The 12868-nt window shown below is 34.8% G+C and overlaps 1 protein-coding gene across 1 annotated transcript; it reads right to left on the reverse strand.

Moving 5' to 3' along the window:
* Positions 1 to 1238: 1238 nt before the first annotated feature.
* Positions 1239 to 11551, reverse strand: LOC114175694 (protein TONSOKU). Its single transcript, XM_028060476.1, has 20 exons — positions 11160 to 11551; positions 10290 to 11087; positions 9497 to 9673; positions 7508 to 7599; positions 7254 to 7352; positions 6562 to 7052; positions 6442 to 6473; positions 6123 to 6350; positions 5856 to 6009; positions 4970 to 5086; positions 4465 to 4565; positions 4208 to 4331; positions 3910 to 4022; positions 3387 to 3498; positions 3039 to 3143; positions 2894 to 2960; positions 2664 to 2784; positions 2384 to 2551; positions 2028 to 2145; positions 1239 to 1945 (listed from the first exon to the last, which is right to left on the reverse strand). Exons 1-20 carry the CDS (start codon positions 11445 to 11447, stop codon positions 1440 to 1442), a joined length of 4011 nt encoding a protein of 1336 aa, XP_027916277.1. The 5' UTR covers positions 11448 to 11551; the 3' UTR covers positions 1239 to 1439.
* Positions 11552 to 12868: the final 1317 nt, after the last annotated feature.

Consider the following 12868-nt stretch of genomic DNA (forward strand, 5'->3'; position numbering starts at 1 on the left):
TTTAAATTGGTCTTTCTGTACTTTTTAACAGTTTTCATGTCTTAATTATTCTCTAAATATTATTGTTAACTATGATTTGGTACCAAATATAAATCAATGCCTGGGTACCAGTATTTATTGTTTCCGTTTTCTCTTCATGCATTCTGAAGACGGCGCAACAAAGTTGGGGTTGATTCTCTACCATCGCTGACCTCGTTGCCCATTTTTCGCAGTAATTCTCTGCAACTTGTTCTGCTCTCATGCTTTTTGGTGTTTCTTGGATTTTCTTTCAAGAACAACGAAAGAACCGTTTCCTTCAAAAGATCAAGAACTTGTCTTGGTTCAGCATGTTTCCCCATTAATTTTTCCTTAAAGGAAATAGGCTTAACCATCGATATAAGAAGATAACGAAAAGGTCATATTATTACAGATACTTATCGAGAAGATTTCTCTGTGATAGGTTATATATTTTTTCATATATGGGTTATGGTCATGGTTATAGTCATCGAGAGATTGTGGTTCTATATAGTTATATGACATTAGTCTTACCCATATAAGATCTTAGACACCACTTTAACTCCAAAACCTTAAGGCAATGTTGTTATGGGTCTTTATTCTTATATAGTGTTTAATTTTGTCTTTTATATTCAATGTGGGACTTTAACTCACACTTGGACTATTCCCAACAATCTCCCCTCAAGGGTGAGTCCCTTGTTGTTTTTTTCATATGGTATATTTCCCTTCAAGTATATGAGTGACCCCTTTTTGGTTATGGTTATGCGGTCAGTCACTCCGAACCATCGGCTCTGATACACTGATGGGTTTATATGTTTTCATATATAATATGGTTATGGTCATAAGCATGTTTATGGATATTGAGAGATTGTGATTCTATATGGTTATATAACATTAGTCTTACACATATAAGACCTTAGACACCACTTTAACTACAAAACCTTAAAGCAATGTTGTTATGGATCTTTATTGTTACATAGTATTTAACTTTGTCTTTTATATCCAATGTGGGACTTTGACTCACACTTGGACTATTCCCAACACTCTGTAACCTACTAATACTTACTACCTCTATCGTCATTAAACTTCACGTAAAATATATTTGACATACCTTTTTAAAATATAATTACTAATTTACTTCTTTTATTAATACAATAATAACAATTTTATATCTCAATTACATTTATTTATGTTTATTATTATTTTATCAATAAAAGGATTTGCGTAACTTTTTGGGAAAAAAATCGATATAAAAATACTCTAAACTTTATAAAAAAGACTTACAATATCAAGCTTTTTGCATGATGAACGACGTCAGAGGACAACCTATACAAGGGACGTGCATAAGTTCAGCTGTTGATATAACATTTTATGAATAAAGCAGCAATCGCCAAACGCCTTTTTATTCATAAAAATGCTCTCAAACATTGACTGGGTGCTACATATCAAGCTTTCTTGCAGCAAGGTTTCACTCTGCAGCATTTATTTTCCCTAGTTGAGAAATGAACAATCTGCTTGCTAATGTGCTTCTGACTTGAAAGGGGTCGTAAAGTCGCCCACGAGCCATAGAATGTTTCCGCAGCTTGTGCAGAAAAACCATTATTGCTAAGGTCTAGTAATTGCAAGTTCTTTGCCTTACCAATAGCAATTGCAAACTGTTGCACCAAATGGCACTCGGGAGATGAATTTCTTTGACATGAACTGGCACAGCTGTCGTCAATTCCAGAAGCAGCAGCTTCCACAGGAATATCTTCACTATCAGCAACTTCCAGCTTGTAGTTGGCTGCGTTTAAAGAGCAAAGGACCTCTTGATTATCATCAACTTGCATAGTATCTAGTTTCTGCTCCTGGTTTTGTGAGCAGCTTTTTACTGATAAATCATATTGTAGAGCGGAATTTTCCTTTGGAACAGAATTATCAGCAATATTAAGTTCTTCAATGCAGCTGTTCTCTGATAAAAGAATAAGTATATTCATAAAATAGTGGTAGCTTTAAAAAACGAATTAACCAGATAAAATTTAATGACTGACTACCTGCAAGAGCCTCAATTATGTGAAGGATTCCAGTAAGCCCAAGTTGACACTTTCTAAGAACCAAAACTTTGAGACAGCACTGGGGGTTTACGAGAAGTGAAAATAAAGTATCGCTACCCTGTATTTATTAGAGAATTTAAACAAACCATGAATAACAAGACTGATTAAAGTCACAAAATTATCACTAAAACAGTCACAACTATACACCTAAATCAATAAATTGCAAACCAGTAGGTAATGAAATAGTATGAACAGCCAGATTCTGTTGACTGTTGTAGCAATACACAAATAAACTAGCCAAGGAAATATGCACTACAATGATATTAGCAATAGAGATCCAGTTACAGGCAACAAACCTCAGGCATGATAGGATTTCCTTCTAGGTTTAGCTCTAGGATGGAACAAAAGAAATTAACACTGGTGTTTAAAACAAAGTTACATGTTAGACCACAATATGATAGGTCAAGCTTCACAAGCTCTTCATTCCCTTTGAGCAAAGAATCTACTAATTTGTTCGCCCCTTCCTGCAGTGTATTGCCTTTATCATCAGTAGACCATGTGGGCAAGGCAAACTGGATTAAACAATAATAGTATAATAACGTGAAAGTGCAGTAGTAGGAGATAAGTTTTACTCACAGTTCCAATGCCCGTGCCTCCAAGCATTAGTCCTGATAAAGTTAAGCTCCCTGCAAGCTTGCAAAGGGTATCGACAACTGGTTTGCCTAGTTTTAGACCACTCATATTCAACTCAGAAAACCTACAATGGGCAAACTTATTTAAATTTATGTATGCTCTAAAAAAGTAAAATTTATTTAAGGATGCTGCTACACGGAGATGGATGGTGACATTGGTACCATTGATTTTACCTCTTCAGAGTAGAAAGCTTGCACAGAAGATTAACTGTAGCATTTCCTGATACAGGGCTGTTGTATCCTGTCAAAGTTAGATCATCCGTTACGCTGGAAGACTACTTGTATCGAGGATTTGAAGATAATGATAGATTCATCATACCTATACATAGATGGGCAAGGGCAGATCTGGAGTCCAATGCATCTGCTACTTTTTGAATTGTTCTGGATGTGACACAACAGTTCTCTATGTTCAAGCTACAAAGAGCTGCAAAACATATAATGTAAGTAAATAGAAGTAGAGGAATATCTACGGCAAGAATCCACATACAAGCACATTTGAGAGACCATAAACACTTCTCAGCATAAATTTGATATAAACATTTTCACAGCACAGAGCAAAACCATGTACACTAGAAAGGACAGAAGGGACAGATACGGCAATGATTATATTTTTAGAGATGGCAAAAACATTATTAAAATTGCCAGAGGTTTAAGTCATGTAGCTTACCTGTACAGTTTTTTAAGATTGTCGAAAGGTATGATCCACATGCATCAGTAAGACGGTTTCCAGATATGTTAAGAACTTCTAGTCTAGCAAATAGCAGTGAACACTCGCAAATCTGACAGAAACAAGCAAAGTCAATATATTAGTAAATTTGAGATTACTCGTGCAAAAGAAGAAAAGTGTTCTTTTATTCTATTAACCAAGAATTATAAATAGATTATTCATGTGTAAATACAAAATAGAATGATTTGAAAATCATTGAAAAAATGGCCTTTGGTTGGGACAAGGCAGTGATGATATTTTGGTGATTAAGACCTAATCATTCATTTTTTTTTTCAGAAAGTATCATAACTAACATCAAGCGTATGCATCCATTATATTTGAGTTCAAATTCGGGACATATTTTTCTTTTAATGAAACAATCATTTTAGACCTCATACCTAAACATCAGATTTAACAAGAACCAACTTTAGAAAAAGGAACAAGTGGACAAGCAAGGATCAGAAGGTTGCAAGTAGTATCATACCTGAAACAAGGTTGTCGGGCCAAAACGATTACAATGCAAATCCAGAGTTAAGCCACCATAAGATTGTCCCGATGCTGCGAACACTTTCTGAAGTTTTTCGATTGTTCCATTTCCTAAAAATATAATCAACTCAATAAAGGTTTAATACATTTCTCTCGTTATATTTTTATGTATTTTAATTCTTTCGTGGTTTTAGTTTCAAATATTCATTAATCACCAACAAAAGAACTTGTTACCAGATCTAGTCGATCTATAGCAAAACCTATAGCAAAAAGATCACAATCCAGAAAAAATGTACCTAACAAATTGTGAGAGAGGTCCAGCATCGCAAATGACTTTTGGGAATGCAGTGCATTTATCAATGGTGTAATTGACAAATCTTGCAGGTCGCAATCAGACACAACAATTTCGTCATCTGAAACCTGTTAAGGATAATAAGCCAAAACCAATTGTACATAAAAACAAGAAACATATTCAATCAAACATCTGAAAATGAGAAGGCATATCACTGTGCTGTGGCCATGAAAGAATCGAAACAGATAACATCCATCTTACCTCTAAATTGTAAAGCTTCGTCAGTACCTTGATGTTCGGTACCTCAGACAACTCCTTGCAGCAGTCTACGTACATTTTTATCAAGCGCTTGTGAATCCATCCTGTAAAGGATATAAAAATCATGCGTCTCACTTGGAGATAGATGGTGGAAAGCTAAAAGCTGATGTTAAATACAGTTTCAATACAGGATAAGCCTATAACTGTCTTCCGCTATCAACTCCCCATATTTATTGCTATTGCTACCATAAATTGCAAATTGCAATGATCAATGTATATCAAGTGATGAGTCAAATTAATTTTAATTTTAATCAATAGACAACAACCGATCAATTAGTCTAGATTTTCAAATATTTATGTCAACTGACCTGCAAGTAGTTAAATATCTTGAATGTGAAGTTCTTGACGAGAAACCAGATCAGAAGAAAAAAAAAATACTCGAGGACACAGCATAAAAAATTTAATGGTGATAATATTGAATAAACAAAGAATGCTAGTATCGACATACCATCAACAGAAGCTTCAACCATGTCATTTCCCATAACTTCTTTAAGATGTTCAACAGTTTCCAGGGATTCCATATTTCTTCCAGCACATTTCATATGCTCAATAATGGGCAACAAACCTATTCACAAAATTTGTAAGTACACCCAGTTGATAAAACATGGGAGTTGATAAAACTGCAACTTAATAGTAATAGACTAATATTGAAGAATGGAACTAGTTGCTTGATAGTTTGGTGTGGTTTCACACATTGGACACCGAGTATTTATTATATGCAATATGAATGCTTCCTGTGCCTTCTGCTAGTGTCGGATAAAATTCCATCCAGATCCATAAAACTCAGCAGGACAAGATTTGTCATAAACATGTTAGGCACAACCAAGTTATATATAGCCACATTTTTTGAACATCTATATGTTGGATCTTGCTGTGTGATTGCTCGTTTCTATAAGACTTATTGTTAGGTCACAAATTATGCTCAATATGAAGCTTAAAATAATGTAAGATATAAGACTACAATCAAAACATAGGCAAACTAAAGTCGTCATTTGGTGACACTAGCTACTCTTCCTCAATATCCGAGTTAGGCCAACCAATTGCTGCACCAAGATTAATTAATCCAAAATACTGGAAAAAAACATTCATAGTAAAACTTCCAACTAGCTAAGAAAGAAGAAAAACTCAACATATGCCAATCAAATAAAAAAAGACTGATCACTTAGGAAAATATATTGAAAATGCATCTATATTCACTTTGGGAAGAGTTAACCAATCCATGTTGAAAGTAGAGGTTAATCCATGTTTAAAGAATACACAATGGTAAATAAGAAAGCAACAGTAAATCCAAGCTTTGGTTAAGCAAACACTAAAAAATTGTACAAATTGTGTACCCTCTGATCTCTTTTCCGACGGAAATTGTAGATAATATAAGCATGCAACTACAGCCTTCAAAGAGTCAATGTTTAACTGATCACCGGTGGTACACAAGGTTGCTTCAACGTGCATTATATCATTCCCAATCCGACATGCAATACATTTCTGGGACTAGAAAATAGAGGCAGCAAGTTAGAAAAATTGCTATTAGATGAGCATAACAATCTGTAAATGGCATGAACTCCCAAATATATTCACACTCCACTCATAACAATAAAACTCACGTCATTTTGGGGATGATGCAACCTGGGATGGGAAATATCATTTTGTTTGCCAGAGAAATCAGTGTCACATTTAGAACCAGTACGGAAATTGGCTTCAGCAACTACATCATTGCTCAAAGACCTAGAATGTCTGCCAGTTTTTGTGGCTGTATGTGGACTTGAACATTTGAAAGAACTACTACTTTCTTCAACATTAATTGCACTCTTAGATCCGTGCTCGGAGATAACCTGCCATCCCAAAAATAGAAAAGGCTAGGCGTTCACATGGACATACTTGAGCAAAGGTCGCACACATTCAACTAAGTGGAGATATCTTTACCTGAATTTTACAAGGACTGGCTTTACTCTTAACTGCAATCACGACACCATCAATCAGAATACATTCTCGGTATAATGGAATATTTGCATCACAGCAAAGCAAACAACAAAGAAAACATACTGGCATTATAAGTAGGCAAATCATCTACCAGGCAATCATGATCTTTTCTGCTTGAACATTTCACCTCATCATCATCATCATCATCATCATCAGAAAGAATCACATGCGGACGTTTTCGACTAACAATTGTCTGATGATCACTGGTTTGATTTTTCAGACTACTGGGTGACTGCTCTGCTTGCTTGGTAGAGTTGAGAAGACTTTCTTTGTAGCCTGTTTTATTTTTGGATGAGCTTTTTATGGACTGATATAGGGACATAAGTGGTGCGTCATCTTCCGATTCTTCTCCAGTAGTTAGAGCTTTTGATCGAGAAATTGTCTTTGGAAAGCAAATATTATCAGACCCACTGTTAGACAGATAATCATCTGCTTCAGTATCAGTTTCATCTGCTTCAGTATCAGTTTCGGAGCAACAATCCTCTGACATATTTTTTGCTGCTGCCTCTTTTTCTTTGGATTTTTTTAGTTTATCAATTAGAAGTTTCAACCTCCTATAAAAATTACAATTGATCAGCACTAAATAACATGCCCATCAAAAGGACCCATGATAGTGGAAACAATAAAATGGACTCAGTTTGCATAGTACGAGATTTTTGCTTTCAGGGGTTTTAATACTAAAGGGGTCCAGTAGTAATTCAACAAAACTGCAAGAAATGTATATATGAGGAAACAGACTTCCATGATCCATTTACCTGGTCTCATCCTCATCATCAAATCTTATCATGTTGCTATAATGCATATTTTCCAAGGCAGAGAGTTGCAAATCAGGCAGATCTGCTTCAACAGCAATACTACACAAGATTGCAAGCAAATAATTAATTCAAATCATCAAAAGGAAGCCAATACTCAGATTCCATTATAGATAAAAAAAATTTCCTATTCCATCGGTTTTCTAATTTCAGGAAATAAAATCTTCCAGTAAAATTAAATGTATCGATATTATTACCTGTAACTCTCTTGAAACGCATCCAGTGCATCTCTCCAATTGTTTGTAGAATCCAAAACATTACCAATGTTAATTTTCCCCCGCGCTTGCCCCTATAATCATTATTAGCAAAGTAAAAGTATCAACTAAGTGACAATAGACACACAAGCAATCAAACAAACTCTTCTACATTACCACATTGACATGTGATAATGTTAATTTCTACCTTTATTTTAGTTATTTTACATTAACAAAATCAACTCTTCTTTAAGTTTTAACCTACTTAATCTTCATCTTTATCTTGCTTTCATAAATAGTTAGATTTTTATACCACTAATCCCCATACCTTTTTGTCTAATTTTGAACAGGAAGTTTTCTACATCAAGTCAAACAAGTTGGGGATCTTAGGAAAGCAGAAATGGACAACCAAAGCATGAATCAATAGAAGAACACTTATGTTGAAGGCCGCAGAAGCCCCGCCCACACTACCAAGATAGAGAGCAGACTCCACATGGCGTTCGGCACCACCTCTATAGCGTTGGACGCCACTACTTCAGGGGTTACCAGCTTTGAGCGCCACTTATTAACGATAAGCATCATGTTGAGAGTGGTTCCTCCTCTGTTCTTTGATTGATTGCACCTAGTAGGACTAGATGTAATCATTGAACTTTCATGCACCTTGCATTCATTTTATATATATATATATATATATATATATATATATTATATATATATATGCTTTTCCATTAAATTTTAATATTCTTGTTTCTTCGCTTAATGTTTATTATGGTTTGATCACTCATATTAATATTTTTGATTCATTAGATATTTGAAAATATCTTTTGTAATCTAGAACTGAAACAAAATACCTAATGAAGCTTGTATCTAGAAATACAGCTTGACTCATTAGTTGTCTTTAACCCTAGTCGTTAAAGCAAGTTTGTTTGTTAAGAGCTCAAAAAACTGACTATTAATAAGGAAATTTAAGCTTGTTCTACCAAGGGTTTTAGTAAACTTGTGGGTTGACTTTGACATTAAGATGGAAAGAAGTTGAATGAATAAGTCCATGAGAGTGAAGTCAGTGAAATCTAACCCCAACAATAACATTCCATTTCATTTCTAATCTTTTCTATCTTCTAAACATTGATAAAATTCCAATGTTGTTTTTAATTGTTTTTGCATAGTTTTAAATTTCTTGCACATAACACAAAATGGAAACATTCTTTAGTCTAAATTAGTTATTGATTGTATAGTTGGCTAGTATTGCACAAGTCCCTTAGCAATACTCAGACTTAATAATTACTACTTGTACGACTTGGTACACTTGCCAGGGAGTTAATAACATAAATACAAAAATATAGGTGTCCCATAAGGATATGAAGTATAATGTGACCCATCTCAAACTAACATGGAAGAAATTCTCGTGTACGCATGAATACAGTACACTAAATGACTACGATTTTATTATATAGCACTTCAAAATAAATCTTACAACAAAAGACTTAACTTTGGTGTCATGAGTTGTGTTGTAGTTAGATTGTTGTATTGCTTAATTTCTCTGGACATGTACATTGATGCTCTTTTGAAGGGTCAATGAATTGGCAAGCAACTAAATCTTATAATGTTCATCTTGTGTGTATATGGATGTATTCAAAATTACTTCCTCTTAACTTCGTGTATAAATTATAGGCTAAACCATATACAGATTTTGAAGATTGGATATATGATTAGTGGTTTGGAGTCTTTTAAACTCCCATTTACAACATACCCAGGGCCTGTTTTGTTCACAGCTTAATTCTAGAAAAATAATTGCTTACTTTTAGAAGGTCTTCAAGAAGCTAAAAGAAACAAGTGAAATTTTCTCAAAAAATAAGCTGAATCGAAAATACATTCATATTACCAATGGTGTGAAATCATCAAAAATATTTCTAAATTTTGATTTGTGTTATATTGAGTAAAGTAAGATTGAAGAGGAAAAATTGAACTAAATTTATGTTAGTGAGAAGTTACCTCTAAGTTACCAATATTTTTGAACATTTGCCAGCTCTTTTTGTACCATTTGATAGCTTTGTTGAATTTTCTCAGTTTCTGGTATGATTCTGCAACATCCGAATATGAATCAGCCAGTCTCTGCCTATCACAGAGTTCACTTGCTATTTTCTTCTTCTCCTTTGCAAATTCACAAAGCTAAACAAAACATTGTTTAGTAAGAAAGGTCACACTCAATAACTAAACATACCATAGCTTCAAAAAGTCTCTGCTCGGACACATGATACTAATGGATCATTGAATTATCAAATGTAAAGGAAAACATAATATATTACTGAACAAGTTTATCAAAAAGTCTCTGCTTGGACACATGATACTAATAGGTCATTAAATCAGAAAAGGCTTTCCAATTGAATAAATTGTTCAGCAAAACAAACCATGCTTAAAACAACAATGAATCTATACTTAATTGATAGCAAACAAACCGTGTGCATGTTTATATCTATTCCTGAAAGCAACAATAGTTGACCAAACCAAGACTTCTTCACGTGTAGCATACGAAGAAAAAGGTGAAATGAAGATATTGATATGATGGAACATAGCGATGCAGGTCACGCATCTCTTTCCTTAATATGATAAAGAAAAATTGAGGATACTAAATAAATGAAACCCACTTGGTGTGGCAAACATATGTATCGGATAAATTATGAACTGCCTCGTCAAATCATGAAAAGTCCAGACAAAATAATCATTCCAAGACAGACATATCAGTTAAAAGAATCATGATAAAAAAAACACGAGATAGAACACATACCTTCTCCAACGCTGAGATCGTCCTTGCTTTCTCAACAAGGCTTTCAAGTACTGCATTCTGCTGCAGCAAGAATTTCCGCTCATGCGATGTACCTCTAGCTGCGGCTATATCTCTCTTAAGCTTTTTAAGGCTTTGCTCTTCTTTCGTTATATCAGCCATTACCTTAACAGCTTTTTTCACAGTTTCAATATTCAGCTCAATTTGCTCAACCAAGGTTTTTTCATCCTCCAAGGACTTCGCCAAACCAAACGCTTTCTTGTAATAAGCCATTGCATCATCGTACCTCTGAGTCCTGTAATGCATTTCACCAAGATTAATATACCCCTTGGCCTCCCCTTGACAGTGTCCAATTCTGTTACAAATCACAATATCCCTCTTGATGTTTTTCCTAGCATCATCCCAAAGCCTAAGTTCCATATACACATTCCCAAGGTTGTGATGGAGCCTACTGCGGCCATCATCGAATTCAGCGACCTCCTCTTCATCACAAATCTCCAATCCAGTAATTAAAATCTTCTGCGCCTTGTGCAAGTTTTCAAGATCAATTTCAAGCATGCCTATGTTGTTGTGCGCGTCGATGTACTCCGCGAGAAAAGAAGACTTGCTGTTCGGAGGATTCTCCTTGAGCTTCACCGCGAGATCCATCGCGCACTTAAAGTACTTCTTTGCGTTGCGAATCGAATTGTGGTCATAATCCGATTGCGTGAACAATTCGTGGTAAGTCCGACCGAGTTGCGTGTTCGCTCGCTGCTGCTCAACGATGTCGTTTGCATCCCTGGCGAGCTCGAGGTGTTTTTTCTGTGAGCGGTAAGACTCTCGTTGTTAGAAAATAAAACATAGGTTAGGGTTTTGAGAGGTAGAAGTATTGACCTGGAAAATTAGGGCTTTTTCGAACTTATTGAGGCGGAAGTACACTTCGCCGAGGGATTGGCAGGTTGGGAGCAAGTGCTTGTCCGGTAAATGTTTGATCGAAATTTCGTAATCAATTCGGAGCCATTTCAGGGCCTTGCGGTACACTCCACCGTTTTTCAGTATGTCGCCGATGACGTTGGCCCATCGCGCCTCCTCCCGGTGGTTTCCCTCAGCATTCGCGATGTCGTATGCCGCTTTCGCGTTCCGGTACGCCGCTTTCGCCGCCGGCTTCAGCCTCGGGGCCATCTCGAAACGACGGAGAATGCTGTCGTTGTAGGTTTTCTCAGAAACTCTTTTCTTTTCTGTCTAGCGTGGGATTTGCGCAGGCAAATGTTGAGGTCCCCGCGCAATATATTCAAGGTCTGAATGAATTTGCTCTCTCCCGCCAAAAAACACTTTCATCTTGCTGTTCTTTTTCTTCTTTTTTTTTTTAAACAACGCTTTTCAATTAATTTTCCTAAAAGTTGCATACATATTTACATCAACAAATTAACATATTATTATAAAATTAAATAAACAATAATTTGCAACTTTAAACTTTATATTAATTATATCTTAAGCACTTATTAATTTTTTTTTTCATTTTAAAACTGTGTTCTTATTTTTCCACGAGTAAAACAATTGAGTATTCTTTAAATTTCATTTTGTAATCACTTGAATTATTTTTTATAAAATAAAACAATTCAAATAAAAAGTTAACAACGTAAGCACGAGTTTGATAATGCAAAAGGCAAGTCCAACAGAAACACACATGAAGTCATGGATGCTTGTCATAAATAATTAAGTAGTATTTACTACCAGTTTATTTTAGATTTTAAGAAAAATAATTTTGAGTTATTAAATATACTTAAGAAGAGATAAAATTGATCTCAATCTTGATTATGTTTGGATGAGTTTCTTCCTAAAAGCTTTTAAATAAGAAAAAAAATTGTTCACATAATTTTATCAAAGTTCTTATTTTTACTTTTATGTAAATTAGTTATGATTTATAAAAAATAAAAATAAAAACCATTTTTCTTTTTATTATTTTCTCCTAAAAGTAGTTAGGAGAGAGTTTGTCTAAATATATATCTAGGAAATTATTGTTTGACAAAGTTAATTTGAAAAAGTTTTGAGTAAGTGAGGTGATTTTTATTAATTTAATGTTTTAATTAAAAAATATTACATGTCTGATTGAAAAAGCGAAGGAAATTGCAATTCATCTAATTGAAAACGTAATTGTGATGGTCGTTAAGGAAATGAAAAGTTGTTCCCGCGCCTGATTCAAAACCCTAGGATGTTACACTATTAAAACCAACTCGTCTTTGCAGCTTGAAAATCTTTCATCTCATCTGCACCAAAGTCGCACAAAATCCTTCGTCCCATGGTGCTTCATTCCACGTGCACGAAAGCCTTTGGTCCCACGATATCCTTCGTCCCACGGTGTTTCACCAAATCACACCACAACCAACCCTATGGTGACTTACGGAAAACCCTTTATCGTTCATTGGAACTGGAAAGTATCAAAGTTGCAGGTTAGCTTTTTCGATTCGAAAACATTTTAGGGTTTGAGATTTCGATCGGAAACCATTGCAACATTTTTAATTTTAAAAATGAAAAAATTTATAGAAATTTCATTATTATTTTCGATTTGAGGGTTTAGGATTGGAAACCATTACTTTATTATA

Source organism: Vigna unguiculata, chromosome 3 (genome assembly GCF_004118075.2).
Source record: "Vigna unguiculata cultivar IT97K-499-35 chromosome 3, ASM411807v1, whole genome shotgun sequence".
In the NCBI taxonomy this organism is placed as follows: Eukaryota; Viridiplantae; Streptophyta; class Magnoliopsida; order Fabales; family Fabaceae; genus Vigna; species Vigna unguiculata.

What these genes read in the sequence shown, in the direction of transcription:
- LOC114175694 (XM_028060476.1), bottom strand. Translation starts at nt 11,447, where the DNA reads ATGGCCCCGAGGCTGAAGCCGGCGGCGAAAGCGGCGTACCGGAACGCG. An exon ending in AATCTTAAAAAACTGTACAG is followed by an intron (nt 3,144 to 3,386) that starts GTAAGCTACATG and finishes TATGTTTTGCAG; the next exon opens with CTCTTTGTAGCTTGAACATA. An exon ending in GAAATCCTATCATGCCTGAG is followed by an intron (nt 2,146 to 2,383) that starts GTTTGTTGCCTG and finishes TAATAAATACAG; the next exon opens with GGTAGCGATACTTTATTTTC.